A 17627-nucleotide genomic window follows, 5' to 3' on the forward strand; every position below is an offset into this window, starting at 1 on the left:
TGCGGTTGCACCCATCTTATAGTTATAATAAAATAAGCACTTGTCTTTATCTTTGCAGATGGCTCTCAGTACACCAGCGTCCCGGACGGGTTATTTCGCAGGCCATCTGAGGGTCAGAGTCTGATCAGCTACCTCTCGGAGCAGGACTTCGGCAGCTGCGCTGATCTGGAAAAGGCATGCACAAACTCTCTGCACTCAATATATCAATTTAAGGCTTAACGTGAATAATGGGAGTAACTTTGGTTAAACAATGAAGTGTGACGTTATTTCCTCCACTGTTCATCCATCCAATATTAGAATTTATCATTAGCTAACTAGTTTTAGCAGACCATGAATAACCCCAAAAACTCCAACCACTTCTTTCTGCAGCTATATTATAATTGTATTTTAATTGTAACTGTACTGTAGGGAAATGCAAAAAGAAAATAATCTGTAGGAACAAAATGGTGTACTTGAAAGAGCTTTAACCACAGGTATGCTTGTCATACTAATGTCAGGGTAAAACACCACGCTTAACGGTATTTACATGAGAGGTAAATATAAACTACAAGCGAAATGAATATTTTGTAATTATTAGGGAGTTAAGCATTATCTCCTGATAAATTATAAATCCTGACAGGATTATCAGCAGCCTGGCGTAAAGCGGAGTACTGTTTTCTTTATTCTGCAAAAAACAACCATCCTGGGCTGAGTTTCCCAAACAACAACGTAACTCGCGGCTGAACTATTATGCTGTGTTCACACCAAACGCGGAACGCTATTCGCGCGTAAATAGCCGCGTGAACATTTGAGTTTACTCGCTTCATTCGTGCGTCAACCCCCGCTTCATTCGCCCGTCAAATCCACTTTAATCGTGTGTCAATTTCACTTCAGAACAGACCCGGATTCGCGTGATGGGCAGGGCTTCTGTCTGCCCGATGACTCTAGCTTCATAGCTAAATGGCTAACATAGATTTTATTAAGAAAATAACAGTGTTTATGTGCTTTATGGAGACTGAAAAACAGCGTTGATACATTTAGGGTCCTGTATGAGTCCACTGCATCCTTTCAGAGGTGCATCCAGCTCTGTGAGCTCATAAACACCTTTAGAAACTGAACCTGGATGATGGAGACTTTCAGCGGTGCCTCTGACTGAGCCAAGCCCAGTTTGATGACTTGTTGTCGGTGTCGCCTGGAGGATTTGCCCCAGGACACCATCAACAGGTTCTACGTCACAATCACGCCCCCACAAGAGTAAGCTTCTGATTGGTTAACGCGGCGCGAATGTCCGCTGCAGTTCAGATTTTCAAACTCGAGAGATTCGTGCGAAATGCTTGTTAAGCGCGTCAAACGCTCAATTCGCCTCGCGCGTATCGCGCTATTCGCACCGCGCAATTCACGTAATTCGCTCCGCGGCATTGGCGCGTATCGCGCCGCAGGATGTCTATTCGCGCGTTTGCATTGAATTAACATGTAAATCACTTGCGCTTGACGCGCGTTCCGTGTCTGGTGTAAACGCAGCATTATACCCAGTCATCATGTGCAGAAAAAGGGTTAATAAGTGTGGGCATGTTTTAATATCTGATATGTATATCCTAGGAGAACGCTCACTTCAGCATCTCGGAGTCTCTGATCGCCGCCATCGAGCTGATGAAGTGCAACATGCGCCGGCCAGCGGAGGAGGCGGAAGAAGAAGGCGACAGCGACTCTGAAATCCAGCAGCTCAAGCAGAAGATCCGGCTGCGCAGACTGCAGATACGACGCACACGACTCAAACCAGCAGCCGCCGCCTCCAGTAATCGTAAGACTCCAGATTTTCTGATCGCATTTGGCTGCAAGTTGAGATGGGAAAACTGACATGTGCGGTTTATGCTTTCCCTCACAGAAGTCCAATCTGTGGACAGTGGCGGCTCTCAAAGGAGCTCCCAGGATTCCTTTCACCCGTCAGACTCGGGCTCTGATAGAGAAGTGGAGGACATCGAGCTCAGAGGTACACCATCCATCTCTGATCAGCTTTCATTCTGGCTTCTGATCATAAAAATCATCCTCACGGCCGCCTTCATTAACCATAATGCCACACGATGAGATGTGTGTTCATCTCATTACAGATTGCTTACTGATTCAGCTCATTATGAATCAAGTTTCTTTTGATTTGTTTGCTTTTTTTTAGCAGGAAAGAGCAGAAAAGTCTCTGTGGATAGTCAGCTTGAAACCAGTGTAATGTTTGATACTAAATGTCAGCATTTTAATAGTATTTTTATATATTTATTAAACAAATAATAAGTAGAGAAACACTTTTCCCCTGTAAAAGTCAGAATTTTGATTCATAAGGAGGTCATCGGTGAGTGTTTGTGTGTCTCAGATGGCAGTGATGGTCAGTCCCTGCTGGCGGTGTCCCAGAGCGGCCTCTCGCTGTCTCTCGCCTCGCTCTTCTCAGGTACCAGAGAGACACTCTTGTTTACAGATCAGCACTGATGGACTGTTAGGGCCCTATGAAAGACATTTTACAGCTAAGGCCGGAAGTTAACGGGAATTATTTATATTATTTATTCAATTACCTAATAATTGTATGTTATTAATGTCTACTACAAATGTAAACATACCCTCACAGTCATGTAAAAACAGTAATTATACAAGGTACTATTCATATCATTTATTAAATTATCCTTTAATTGTATTTTATTAATGTCTACCACTGTTCCAACCCTCACAGTAATGGAAAAACAGTGATTATACAGAGTATTATTCATATTATTTATTAAATAACCAGGGCCAGACGGAATCTGCGGACGCTTTTTGCTATTTCTGTGGAAAATTTTGGTAAAAATCTGCGGATTTCTGCTGAATTATTTTGGGAGTATACAGAGGAGTATCATAACTAAAACCTTAATATATGATAGAAAAAGTAATTAATTAATTAATTACTGAATAAAAACTGAATAAATTCAGATTTACACATTTACTCAAGTAAATAAACAGAATTACTAATGGCGTAAAAATCTGCAGAAATCTGCGCAATTGTATTATATTAATGTCTACCCCTTCCCCAACCCTCACAGTTATGTAATTACAGTGATTATACTGCGTCTTAATCATATTATTTATTAAATAACCCATTAAATTGTACTTTATTAACGTCTACCCCTACCCTAACCCTCACAGTAATGTAAAAACAGTCATTATACAGATTATTAGTCATATTATTTATTAAATAACCCATTAAATGGTATTTTATTAATGTCTACCCCTACTCCAACCTTTACGGTAATGTAAAACAGTGATTATACAGAGTATTATTCATATTATTTATTAAATAACCCATTAAATTGTATTTTATTAATGTCTACCCCTTCCCCAACCCTCATAGTTATGTAATAACCGTGATTATACAGAGTATTAGTCATATTATTTATTAAATAACCCATTAAATTGTATTTTATTAACGTCTACCCCTACTCCAACCTTTACGGTAATGTAAAACAGTGATTATACAGATTATTATTCATATTATTTATTAAATAACTCATTAAATTATATTTTATTAACGTCTATTCCTACGCCAACCCTCACGGTAATGTAAAAACAGTAACTTTACAGAGTATTATTTATTAAATAACCCATTAATTGCACTTTATTAACGTCTACCCCTACCCAACCCTAAACTTACCCCTCACGGTGATGTAAAAACAGTAACTATATAGAGTACAGTGTCACAATAAATATGCTATAATAATGTGCATATTTGGCTGCATTAAAAATATATAAATAAATTGATTGTCTACAGAACAAACCGCTGTTGTGCAATAACTTGCCTAATTAACCTAACATACCTGATTAACCTAGTTAAGCCTTTCAGCTGCACTTTAAGCTGAATACTAGTGTCTTGGAAAACACCCAGCAGAAAGAAATTCACTGTAATCCTGGGAGAAAGAGATGAGTAATTAAAACTATGACGTTTAAAAATGTGTAAAAGTGCATAGGATGGCTAATCATTTTGTTTTCAGATGTAAACAGCTGTCTCTTTCGGTTTTATATTCACAAGCTGTAGATCATAATCGTGGTTTGATTAGCTGACCGGCGCTATTTTTGTCTTGTGTTCTTTCATTCAAAAATAAAATGGACAACGTTCCGTGTTCTAATCGAATTTTAAGAACACATTCCATAATTCTGTCCACATTTTCCGCAATCCAGAAGTCATAGGGCCCTAAAAGGCGACCATCAGATGAGTAGCAGTAGCTCGTGGCTCTTCCTGCTTTCCTCCTCGCATGCTTCCATCCCATGTGTGTTTGTCCACCTCATACAAGCCTTTCATTCTTCTGTGTTACTTTGTGGTGTTAACTAATAAATCTGCAACCTTTAGCACTGCTTCCACATTGTAATAGGTGTGTCGCACAAGCATTTGAGATTACACAATCATGTTGCCTAATATTAATCAAGCTTTCTTATGTGAACGCTTTATTTCATGGCCAATGAATCCGCTCTTTGTCTTATGGTTATTGGGAGATCATTTGGTTACATAATCTTATGATACAGGGCATTTGGGAAGTGGAGACTCAAACTTTTGCTTAGTTAAATCATGTTTTGCTGTCTGTGTTGAATCTGAATATCTATCTATCTATCTATCTATCTATCTATCTATCTATCTATCTATCTATCTATCTATCTATCTATCTATCTATCTATCTGTCTGTCTGTCTGTCTGTCTGTCTGTCTGTCTGTCTGTCTGTCTGTCTGTCTGTCTGTCTGTCTGTCTGTCTGTCTATTTTTATATCTATCTATCTATCTATCTATCTATCTATCTATCTATCTATCTGTCTGTCTGTCTGTCTGTCTGTCTGTCTGTCTGTCTGTCTGTCTGTCTGTCTGTCTGTCTGTCTGTCTGTCTGTCTGTCTATTTTTATATCTATCTATCTATCTATCTATCTATCTATCTATCTATCTATCTATCTATCTATCTATCTATCTATCTATCTGTCTGTCTGTCTGTCTGTCTGTCTGTCTGTCTGTCTGTCTGTCTGTCTGTCTGTCTGTCTGTCTGTCTGTCTGTCTGTCTGTCTGTCTGTCTGTCTGTCTGTCGGTCGGTCGGTCGGTCGGTCGGTCGGTCGGTCGGTCGGTCGGTCGGTCGGTCGGTCGGTTTGTCTGTCTGTCTGTCTGTCTGTCTGTCTGTCTGTCTGTCTGTCTATCAGTCTATCATCCATCCATCCATTCATCCATCCATCCATCCAACCATCCGTCTATCCCTCCATCGAAACTGAATCTATCTATCTATCTATCTATCTATCTATCTATCTATCTATCTATCTATCTATCTATCTATCTATCTATCTATCTATCTATCTATCTATCTATCTATCTATCTATCTATCTATCTATCTATCTGTCTATCTGTCTGTCTGTCTGTCTCTCTGTCTGTCTGTCTGTCTATTTTTATATCTATCTATCTATCTATCTATCTATCTATCTATCTGTCTGTCTGTCTGTCTGTCTGTCTGTCTGTCTGTCTGTCGGTCGGTCTGTCGGTCGGTCTGTCTGTCTGTCTGTCTGTCTGTCTGTCTGTCTGTCTATCTATCTATTTTATGTCTGTCTTTCTTTCTTTCTATCTTTCTATCTATCTATCTATCTATCTATCTATCTATCTATCTATCTATCTATCTATCTATCTATCTATCTATCTATCTATATGTCTGTCTATCTGTCTATCTGTCTATCTGTCTGTCTGTCTGTTCGTCTGTCTGTCCGTCTGTCCGTCCATCTATCCATCCATACATCCATCCATACATCCACCCACCCATCCGTCTATCCATCCATTGAAACTGAATCTATCTATCTATCTATCTATCTATCTATCTATCTATCTATCTATCTATCTATCTATCTATCTATCTATCTATCTATCTATCTATCTATCTATCTATCTGTCTATCTGTCTGTCTGTCTGTCTGTCTGTCTGTCCGTCTATCATCCATCCATCCATTCATCCATCCATCCATCCAACCATCCGTCTATCCCTCCATCGAAACTGAATCTATCTATCTATCTATCTATCTATCTATCTATCTATCTATCTATCTATCTATCTATCTGTCTGTCTATCTATCTGTCTGTCTGTCTGTCTGTCTGTCTGTCTGTCTGTCTGTCTGTCTGTCTGTCTGTCTGTCTGTCTGTCTGTCTACCTACCTACCTACCTACCTACCTGTCTGTCTGTCTGTCTGTCTGTCTGTCTGTCTGTCTGTCTGTCTGTCTGTCTGTCTGTCTGTCTGTCTGTCTGTCTGTCTACCTATCAAAACTGAATCTATCCATTCATCCATCCATTCATCCATGCATTGAGACTGAATTTATCTATCTGTCTATCGGTCTATCTGTTTGTCCATCCATCCATCTATCCATCTGTCTCTGTCTGTCGTAAATGTGTTTGGGTGAATAGTTTTAAATATTATAAGTCTTTTTATTATATAACTGACTTATTGTCATACTAATACTATACTATATAATATATAAAATAGACTTGTGATATATAAAACTTATCATACTATAAAATAAAACTAGAATAAGTAAATTTATTACAAATATTTAAGGGACAATAACTATTGAAATATCAAGCATGCATTACCTGCTTAATCACATAAAAAGGAAAATATGCTTTCTTTTTTTAGCTGTTATTGTAAGTATTAACTAATTCTTCTCATATTCTCAGATGCAGATATTAAGCGCAGTGCGTCCAGCAGCAGATCCTTCCTCAGCTCTGAGTCCATGTAAGAACATTTCCCAACACAACCCAAATATTAGCATGTCCTGGTTATTTACTCACCCACATGATGGCGATCAGTGTTTCTGCACTGCATGTTTTGGATGCTTCCACCCATTACAAGTCTTTCAGTCTCTGCTAATGAGCTGATGATCTGAATCAGGTGCGTTTGGTTAAGGAGACCTGGAAAATGTGCAGAGCTGGTGGTCCTCCAGGAACATGGTTGAGAAACACTGATGTAGATGATTTACTAAATGTGGTTTTTGGATGAACTGTTTATTAAAGTGCACTGTGAATTATGATTTATTATATTTGTAGTTTGCACAGTTTCTTTAATGACACAAAGTGATATTGGAACATTTCTTCTTACAGCTCTCCGTCCATGCTACAATCCAACTCTGCCGAATCGGTGGCGATGGGTCTTCTTAGGCAGTTTGAGGGCATGCAGCTGCCTGCCGCCTCTGAGCTCGACTGGCTGGTTCCAGAACATGACGCCCCTCAAAAGGTACCTGAAGTTACATTTTTGTTCCGGAAATGTTATATAAATGCATTTATACAAACCTTTTAATGCATCTCAGGGTGTCGTGAATATATTTACACAGACTTTTTCATGCACTGTATATACATTCATGTCTGAGCTGAATTAAACAGTGTGTAAATGCGTTCATGGCACCTCTGAGCTGAATTAAACAGTGTGTAAATGCATTCATGCCACCTCTGAGCCGCATTAAACAGTGTGTAAATGCATTCATGCCACCTCTGAGCTGAATTAAACAGTGTGTAAATGCATTCATGCCACCTCTGAGCTGCATTAAACAGTGTGTAAATGCATTCATGCCATTTCTGAGCTGCATTAAACAGTGTGTAAATGCATTAATGCCACCTCTGAGCCGCATTAAACAGTGTGTAAATGCATTCATGCCACCTCAGAGCCGCATTAAACAGTGTGTAAATGCATTCATGCCACCTCTGAGCCGCATTAAACAGTGTGTAAATGCATTCATGCCACCTCTGAGCCACATTTAACAGTCTGTAAATGCATTCATGCCACCTCAGAGCCGCATTAAACAGTGTGCAAATGCATTAATGCCACCTCAGAGCCGCATTAAACAGTGTGTAAATGCATTAATGCCACCTCAGAGCCGCATTAAACAGTGTGTAAATGCATTCATGCCACCTCTGAGCCGTATTAAACAGTGTGTAAATGTATTCATGCCACCTCTGAGCCGTATTAAACAGTGTGTAAATGCATTCATGCCACCTCTGAGCCGTATTAAACAGTGTGTAAATGCATTAATGCCACCTCAGAGCCGCATTAAACAGTGTGTAAATGCATTCATGCCATTTCTGAGCTGCATTAAATAGTGTGTAAATGCATTCATGCCATCTCTGAGCCGTATTAAACAGTGTGTAAATGCATTAATGCCACCTCAGAGCCGCATTAAACAGTGTGTAAATGCATTCATGCCATTTCTGAGCTGCATTAAATAGTGTGTAAATGCATTCATGCCATCTCTGAGCCGCATTAAACAGTGTGTAAATGCATTCATGCCACCTCTGAGCCGTATTAAACAGTGTGTAAATGCATTCATGCCACCTCTGAGCCGCATTAAACAGTGTGTAAATGCATTCATGCCACCTCTGAGCCGCATTAAACAGTGTGTAAATGCATTCATGCCACCTCAGAGCCGCATTAAACAGTGTGTAAATGCATTCATGCCACCTCTGAGCCACATTTAACAGTCTGTAAATGCATTCATGCCACCTCTGAGCCGCATTAAACAGTGTGTAAATGCATTCATGCCACCTCTGAGCCACATTTAACAGTCTAAATGCATTCATGCCACCTCAGAGCCGCATTAAACAGTGTGTAAATCCATTAATGCCACCTCAGAGCCGCATTAAACAGTGTGTAAATGCATTCATGTCACCTCTGAGCCGCATTAAACAGTGTGTAAATGCATTCATGCCACCTCTGAGCTGTATTAAACAGTGTGTAAATGCATTCATGCCACCTCTGAGCCGCATTAAACAGTGTGTAAATGCATTCATGCCAACTCTGAGCTGCATTAAACAGTGTGTAAATGCATTCATGCCACCTCTGAGCCGCATTAAACAGTGTGTAAATGCATTCATGCCACCTCTGAGCCACATTAAACAGTGTGTAAATGCATTCATGCCACCTCAGAGCCACATTAAACAGTCTGTAAATGCATTCATTTCACCTCTGAGCCACATTAAACAGTGTGTAAATGCATTCATGCCACATCTGAGCCGCATTAAACAGTGTGTAAATGCATTCATGCCACCTCTGAGCCGCATTAAACACATTTTAATTCAGCAAAGTGTACATTTCTGCCAATTAATTATTTTTTTTATTAATTTATAATTTTTTTTTATAAAGCTTCTTCCCATACCAGACTCTCTTCCAATTTCCCCTGATGATGGCGAACATGCAGACATTTACAAATTGCGCATCCGAGTGCGAGGAAATCTAGAGTGGGCTCCTCCTCGACCGCAGATCATCTTCAACATTCACCCTCCACCAAAGTGAGTTCATCACCACCTATATTCCTATTCGCATTCACTTCCTTTATTACATGATTCCATAACTCATACCTCTCTCTATGGACAGGAGGAAAGTGGTAATCGCAAAACAGAACTACCGCTGCGCAGGCTGCGGCATTCGCATCGAACAAGGTACACAGCACACATGTAACTAGATGGTAACATTTATGGAGATTTTTTAAATAGTAATTTATAAATGTGGTTAGTTACTTGTTAGTTTGAAAAGCCAGAGGTTGTTAACGTGGCAATGAATAAACTTGAAAAGGCAATGAAAAATTCCTAGCTAATTGAAGGTGTGAGTCTTATTACTCTCTCCGACACCAACAACTGCTCCTCAAACTGTGCTCGGCTCTGAAAGCGTCCATCATCCACGTATATTTTCTGGACGAGTTGATGAACTTACAGAGCTGGGTGCCGAACAAGTATAAGCAGTTTTTCAGTCTTCCTAATGCACATAAACACAGCTACTCTCTCAATAAAATCCCCGTTAGCCATTTAGCAACAAAGATAGAGACACCAGGCAGATAAAAGCCCCACCCATGATGCGAATCCACATCTATTGTGAAGCAAATGTGATGCGCAAATTTGATGCAAAAATTGAGCAAAGTTGACTCATAAAATGAGCTAAATTGGCACAAAAATAAAGAAAAATTGGTGTACGAATGAAGCGAATTTGACGTGCGAATGAAGCAAATTAGATGCGCCTATGAAACTAATTCGACGTGCCAATTATGCGAATTTGACGCGTGAATGAAGCAAATTCGATGTGTGAAAGAAGCGAGTTTGATGTGTAAATTAGACATGAGAATTAGGCAAATTTGACGCGCAAATGAATTAAATTTGAAGCGTGAATTAATCAAATTTGAAGTATGAATGAATTGAATTTGACACACAAGTGAATCTATTTTCGCACACGAATAAAGCGAATTTGACGCGAGAATGAAGCAAATTTGTCGCGCAAATGAAGCAAATTTGATGCACGAATAAAGTGAATTTGATTCGAGAATGAAGCAAATTCGACGCGTGAATGAAGTGAGTTTGACGTGAATTAGACGCGAGAATAAAGCAAATTTGATGCGCGAATTAATCAAATTTGAAGCATGAATTAATCGAATTTGACACATGAGTTAATCTAATTTGACGCACGAATGAAGCAAATTTGACGCGAGAATGAAGCAAATTCGATCCGTGAATAAAGCGAGTTTGATGTGTGAATTAGACGTGAGAATAAAGCAAATTTGATGCACAAATGAAGAAATTTGAAGCGCGAATTATTCAAATTTGATGTGCGAGTGAATCGAATTCAACACACGAGTGAATCTAATTTGACACGCAAATGAAGCGCATTTGACACGCTAATAAAGTAAATTTGATGCATGAATGAATGGAGTAAAGTCAATGTTCATGCATTGTGCCTTTAATCACCTGTGCCGCATCTGTTGTGAACACAGCATTAGAGAAGCTTTTTGAAATGTGCTCTCAATCTGCCCAGAATCAATAAATTTAATTAAATTAAATTAATTGAATCAATCGGAAATGTGATTAAGCAAAGCTAGACAGTTCCAGCTTTGCTTAATCACATTTTCGATTGATGTAATTGTGATGCACATCTTGTCAGCGAAGCACGGTTGTGTAATCAGTAATAAATCTGTGCTGAAGGGCAGACAGTGCTCTCACATGAAATCTTTAAACACCCATAAAGAAGAAAGCCAGGAAATCCACATAGGGTTTCATTATAAACTGAAGATTAACAGCTGTCATTGATTCAGGGTGACTTATAATCACACGACAACTCAAGTCATCTCACTGAAGGATTTATTTCAGACTCTCGACTGAAGTTGTAAAGTGAGATTGGAGTTAAAACATGCTATTAAATGTGGTATTTTCACTTGCTTTCAGTTGTAGCAGCATTTACTACACAGAGCCGCAGAGCAAGCTCCGCAAACATTAAACCGTTATGATCATCTCCATTTCAATTAAATTGGCTTCTAGTTTGAACAATGTTTCGTAGCTTGGAGAACGACTCGAGTCTAGTAAATGCTGCACCATCTGAAAGCACATGTGGGAGATTTGACTAAAACCAGCTTTACTGACAATGACAATTACCTTCGATTAATCGGCCAGCACTAACCTTTTTCTGAAATCGGCCATGATGAAACTGACTCTGTGTGTGTGTGTGTGTTTAGACTACATGAAGCGTCTGCGCTACTGTGAGTATCTGGGCCGCTACTTCTGCCAGTGCTGTCACGAAAACGCTCAGTCGGTGATCCCGGCCAAGATCATCCGCAAGTGGGACTTCAGCAAGAGCTACGTCAGCAACTTCTCCAGAGACCTGCTGGCCAAGATCTCCGGAGACCCGCTGTTCAACCTCAGCGACATCAACAGCGCGCTCTACAAGAAGGTCAAGGCCCTCGACACAGTGCGCGTAAGTCACAATTCATTCATTCATTCATTTTCTTGTCGGCTTAGTCCCCTTATTAATCCGGGGTCGCCACAGCGGAATGAACCGCCAACTTATCCAGCACGTTTTTATGCAGCGGATGCCCTTCCAGCCGCAACCCATCTCTGGGAAAAATCCACACAAACTCATCCACACACACACTCTTACACTACGGACAATTTAGTCTACCCAATTCACCTGTACCGCATGTCTTTGGACTGTGGTGGAAACCCACGCGAACGCAGGGAGAACATGCAAACTCCACACAGAAACGCCTACTGAGCCAAGGCTCGAACCAGCGACCTTCTTGCTGTGAGGCGACAGCACTATCTACTGTGTCACTACGTCGCCCACAATTTATTCATTTTTATTTTCTCAGTTTTACCTTTATTATGATAGGACAGTAGATATTGCGTGAAAACGTCAATGTGTGGACATCTTGGAAATCACTGAAGGCACATGCTCCATCAAGCCAAACATAATAGAAAAAGTACAAAAAATCGGCACACTGCCACTTTAGTTCTCAAAAGACAAATTTACTTAACGTGTCAACCTACATGGTCTTCATCAGGTCATGCAGGAAATACAAGAGAACTCGTTATATTGAGACTTCCGGTCTCATTCACTTCCATTCATTTTTTGACGTTAAAAACTGCTCTTTCCCATTTTATTAAGGTGTATCCATATAAATGCCCACCCTGTATGTATGGATGTATGTATGTATGTATGTATGTGTATAGCTTAACTGTGTGTGTGTGTGTGTGTGTGTGTGTATGTATATATGTGTATATATATATGTGTGTGTGTGTATATATATATATATATATATATATATATATATATATATATATATATATATATACATACATACATACATACATACATACACACATACACACACACATATATATATATATATATATATATATATATATATATATATATATATATATATATATATATATGTAAGTATGTATGTATGTATGTGTATAGCTTAACTGTGTGTGTGTGTATATATGTATATATGTATGTATGTATATATATATATATATATATATATATATATATATATACATACATACATACATACATACATACATACATACACACACATATATATATATATATATATATATATATATATATATATATATATATATATATATATATATATATATATATACATATATACAGTGCTCAGCATATATAAGTACACCCCTCACAAATCTGTTTAATAGGAAGCTCTACAATATTATGTTTATGCATATACATTAGATTAGTCAGTACTGAAGCCAAATCTGGAGCTTATCTAACAAAATACCTTCTGAAGTTAAATCAGCCTTTAATCAGTACATTTAAGGGTCAGTTTATTTACCAAGAATGCACCTAAATTGATCAGAAGTGACATTATTTTATGTTTATATGTTTTTTAAAGTGGCAATTTTTATATTATGTTCTTTGGAGTATTAATAAGATTACTATTTATTTGTGAATCTTATCATGTCAGTCAGTATGAGAATGTCCTTGTTGTGTTTCAGGCGCTCAGAGAGCAGTTAAACCTGATGAAGAACCTCTTGAAGACGTGTCGTCTGGCTAAAGAGTGAGTGTCTTTCTGCTTCAGCCAGGATTAAACAAATTGATAAATGCATGAGTAAATAGATCAGTGCATGCATAAATACCTAATAAATGCATGCAGACATGAATAAATATTGCATAAATACATACATGGACACAATCAAATAAATGCATGCCTAAATTAATCAATACTTTTGTGATTAAATGTATGCATAAATACATAGATGCACGCATAAATGACAAACCTTCAACTAATCTTTGTTTGTGTGTGTTGGCAGTGTTCTGGAAGAGTTTGACTCTCTCCTCCCGGGTCATCTAACTGAAGACATGCAGCTCTTCTCTCTCAGTGACCTGAATGCCGTTCGCAGCGGCAGCTTGACTCCACAGCTGCGACACCTGCTGCGCCTCGGCTCCACACACGTCACACACTGCATGGTAAGACTCGCAGCAACACGCACACACACCCGCACTGACATCATCAGCTGGATCATTCATGTGTGCTCCTCTCCACAGCTCTGTCAGGCTAAGGGCTTCATCTGTGAGTTCTGTGGAAACGACAAGGACATCATCTTCCCCTACGAGCTCAACAAGTGCCTGCGCTGTGAAGGTCAGCGTGATTCCTCTTACCCTTTAACCTTTCACAAAGGATTATAAATTACTAAATTTTTTCATTCAATTATTTGTATTTTTTTCCTTTTTTATTGTTAACCATGCTTGTGTTTATGCAGTCAATAATTTATTTTCTTTTGCATTATTTGGGCATTTATTTATACGTTTGCTGTCTATTTACGCAGCCATGCATGCACTTGTATATGTATCAGTTTATTTGTGCACATATGTAGTTACACTTTTTTTGTTGTTGTTTTAATTGGTGTATTTTTGGTCAGACAGATAATAATAACTCTTTAATGACATCAGTTTATAGCGGGTAAAAATAAGTATTGAACACGTCGCCAGTTTTCTCAGAAAACATATTTCTAAACGTGCTGTTGGCTTGAAGTTCTTACCATATATCAGTATCAGCCAGTGTAATCCATACATACAAAGAAAAACAAATCTAATTAGTTTACAAATGAAGTTCTGTGTAATAAAATGAAATGACGCAGGGAAGATGTATTGAACACATGAAGAATGGAATGTGTAAAAGGCATGGAAGGCCCAGACAGCAGCTGAAATCTCTCAGTAGCTCTTCAGCAACCCTCTGCCCTTCCTCAGTGTAAATGAACATCAGCTGCTTAAGTCCAACATCTGCATTCGTAGAAGGATGAAGATGAACCCAGGGTGGACATTTCAGCAAGGCAATGATCCACAACACAGCCAAGAAGACTCTCAGATGCTTTCAGAGAAAGAAAGTCAAGCTTCTATAATGGCCCATCCAGTCTCCTGAGCTGAATCCAAATAGAAAACTAATGGTTGTTCAGCAACAATGAATCCCACAGTCGCACAAGCTCAGAAGCGTGTTGAAATTGGTGAAGGAAGTGACGCACCTTCTTTTACCACCACGTGGTTTTGATCCCATATGTGAACCGCTCTTTATACAGACATGCATATTTAGTGCATTTTTAGGGGATTGTTTATTTATGCGTTTGTCTATTTCTTAAGCTACACCTGTATGCTTCAATCAAATCGCTTCATTTGGTCCGGACCAAGGGTAATAAATGATACATTGTTGCATTTTCTGCCGTCTTTGGGTCGTTTTCACACCACACTGCTGGCTTTGGTCCGAACCAGTTGAAAAGAACCAAAATGCAGTCATCTGACAGAATCCACATCTCTTATTGGACAGATGTTGTTGAACGCATTTCCCAAAGTGCTTATTGATTGGTCAGAATTCACGTGCGGGACAATGCCAATGAACTCCCGCAAGTAAACAAACCGGCAGACACAAAATGTCACTTTTAACTATGAAGGGACGACTGCGCTGGCTGATTGTATCCCTGCTTTAGACAAGCTATACATTTTGAGAATGATGCGCGGATGTGCTGGAAAACAGTGTTTTAATGCATCGCTCGACACCTCAGGAGGAGGCTTGAATTAATTCAGCTAAACTGGGACATGCTCATCTTGCGGAAATATTAAAAACGATTCATTAGGTAATGTTTTTCCATCTCTCTCTCTTTCTTTGTTGGTAATGCGCAGTCAACAAATATTCTTCCTCCACATTCCATAATGCACAGCCCATCGCACCGCTCCAGGGTTTGTTTAAAAGTGTACCGAGACCACCTCTTCAAGCAGGTCTCTGTACGCTTTTTGGTCCGCTTTTGGTGCGCACTCGAGTACGATTGCTGCATTCACACCTGCCCAAACGAACCGCACCAAGAGGAAAAACAAACTCTAGTGCGATTCAACCGAACTAAACAAGGCAGGTGTGAAAGCACCCTATGTTTCCTATATTTGTGCTTTTGTGGGTTTTTTTTGTGCCTTTTCGTTTATGCAATCATGCATTATTTATTAGTAGTGTAACGGATCACATCTCACGGTTCGGATCACATTATGGTTTTTGAGTCACGGATTGGACCCCTTACTGGCCGATCAAAAAAAAAAAAATGAAGGAAACAAATGTCATTAACTTTCTATTTATTGCAGAAACAGCACTGCAAGGCACTTTTGGTTTTAACAAACAGAATTTAGAAGCTGTAATTTTATTAAAAATAAAATAAAGAAATAATCAGCTGAATTAAAATAAATAGTAAAATATTCAGTAGTGTGAAAAAATTCATTGTTACTGCTACTGTTAACGCTAAATGTAGAAGTCCAACATTATAATTTGCACAACCCACATTCATTTTTAGTCTCATTTTTAATAAAAGATTCAGTTCTTCACTCATAAATCTTCCTGTTTCATTGTTGGATGATCATTAAAGAATTATTCAGTGACATATTTTTGGTTAAATGTAATTGCTGCCTACAACTTTCATTTTTGAGCGTCAAGTTAAATGCATATGATGGTGATTTTAATCTTTGCCATAAACATCAATGGTTTTATCTAAACCAGGGGTTCCCATACTTTTCAGCCCGCGACCCCCAAAATAATAATGTCAGTGACTTGCGACCCCCAATTTTCAAGGTTGTTCTACTGTAAATATACAAACGTTGCACAAACAACTATAGGCATATATAAACATGAGCATATTGACACTACAAAAATGCAACAGTCCAATAACTGTATAATGTTTTTTATAGTCATTTATTAATATCATTTAATTTTAATATAAAAAAGTAAAGGCTGGTGGCTGATTTTTGTTTGTATGTTGTTGTTGATGTGTCTTTAACGTAACTATTATCTATCTTCTGTGGGTTATGAATAAAATATGGTAAATTGTAATAGTTTAATAAAAATTATTTAAGTTTTGGAAATCACTAAGCAACCCCTTGTCATTGTCCCGCGACCCCCCCCCCCCCCACCCCCCAAAGAGGTCCCGACCCCCACTTTGAGAACCACTGATCTAAACTATAAACTGTTTTGCCAGTACTGCTGTGTTATTTAACTGTAACTGTATAAATAACTCAAAAGACTAAAGAATCTTTTAGGATTAATAACCATGCAAATTATCACCATCATTTATAATGGATGTTGCGTGGGTGTTGAGATCCCGATCTTTTTATGATTAATCTTGCAGCTTACACTGAATGCATTAATGCAGGCTAAACTAGTAGTGACTGAAAACACCTTTAATAACCTAAGAAGCCCACCACATCCCCAATAACCTACCACAACATCTTCCGTCGTCTTTATATTTTACAGGAAAGCCTAAATGCTTGTACATGTGAATTAAACGACGCAAGAGGCGATCTCTCTTCAATCGTTACACATTTAGTATGTAAATGTATTAATCCACGTGTCACATGAGTTCCAAACCTTGGGTTGTGATCCGTACGAATCACAGATCAACCGTGAGCCGTTACACCCCTAGTATTTATGCTCTTTTTTTTCTTTTTTTTGCACTTTTTTAAATTTAATTGTGGATTTATATCATTTTAAAGGGTCAGTTCACCCAAAAATGAAAATAGTTATTAATTATGCTTATCTTTGGAATGCAAACTAAGATGTTTTAGATGAAATCAGAGCTCCCTCATCCTCTATAGACCGCAATTGACCAGACTTGTTTAAAATCCAGAAAAATACCAAAAAGACATCCTCAAAACTGACCATATGTCTTCATACAGACGTGTGTGCGCACATAAAACCAAAATAACTTCATTCAACAGTTTCTACTCCCCAGTGTCAGTATATTCACTAGAGTTTGCTTGGAAAATGCTTCTTGATTTTAAGAACTTTTTGATACTAGGAATAAGGCGTAAACTCCAAGTAAGAAAATA

General features: G+C 38.6%; 1 protein-coding gene across 5 annotated transcripts in view; it reads left to right on the plus strand.

Moving 5' to 3' along the window:
- The window catches only part of rubcn (rubicon autophagy regulator), a 40765-nt gene that overhangs the window by 19671 nt on the left and 3467 nt on the right, over window positions 1–17627 (plus strand). For 3 of the 5 annotated variants that reach the window (XM_073937608.1, XM_005174059.5, XM_002666369.7), the window contains 12 exons: window positions 59–174; window positions 1579–1780; window positions 1865–1969; window positions 2342–2416; window positions 6674–6731; window positions 7097–7229; window positions 9129–9274; window positions 9360–9424; window positions 11479–11717; window positions 13271–13332; window positions 13586–13742; window positions 13821–13914. In XM_073937608.1, the coding sequence (XP_073793709.1) occupies window positions 59–174; window positions 1579–1780; window positions 1865–1969; window positions 2342–2416; window positions 6674–6731; window positions 7097–7229; window positions 9129–9274; window positions 9360–9424; window positions 11479–11717; window positions 13271–13332; window positions 13586–13742; window positions 13821–13914 (1452 nt within the window). The remainder of the gene's footprint in view (window positions 1–58; window positions 175–1578; window positions 1781–1864; window positions 1970–2341; window positions 2417–6673; window positions 6732–7096; window positions 7230–9128; window positions 9275–9359; window positions 9425–11478; window positions 11718–13270; window positions 13333–13585; window positions 13743–13820; window positions 13915–17627) is intronic. The other 2 variants (XM_009296504.4, XM_073937609.1) reach the window with 1 other exon arrangement.

This window comes from Danio rerio, chromosome 22 (assembly GCF_049306965.1).
Source record: "Danio rerio strain Tuebingen ecotype United States chromosome 22, GRCz12tu, whole genome shotgun sequence".
Taxonomy (NCBI): Eukaryota; Metazoa; Chordata; class Actinopteri; order Cypriniformes; family Danionidae; genus Danio; species Danio rerio.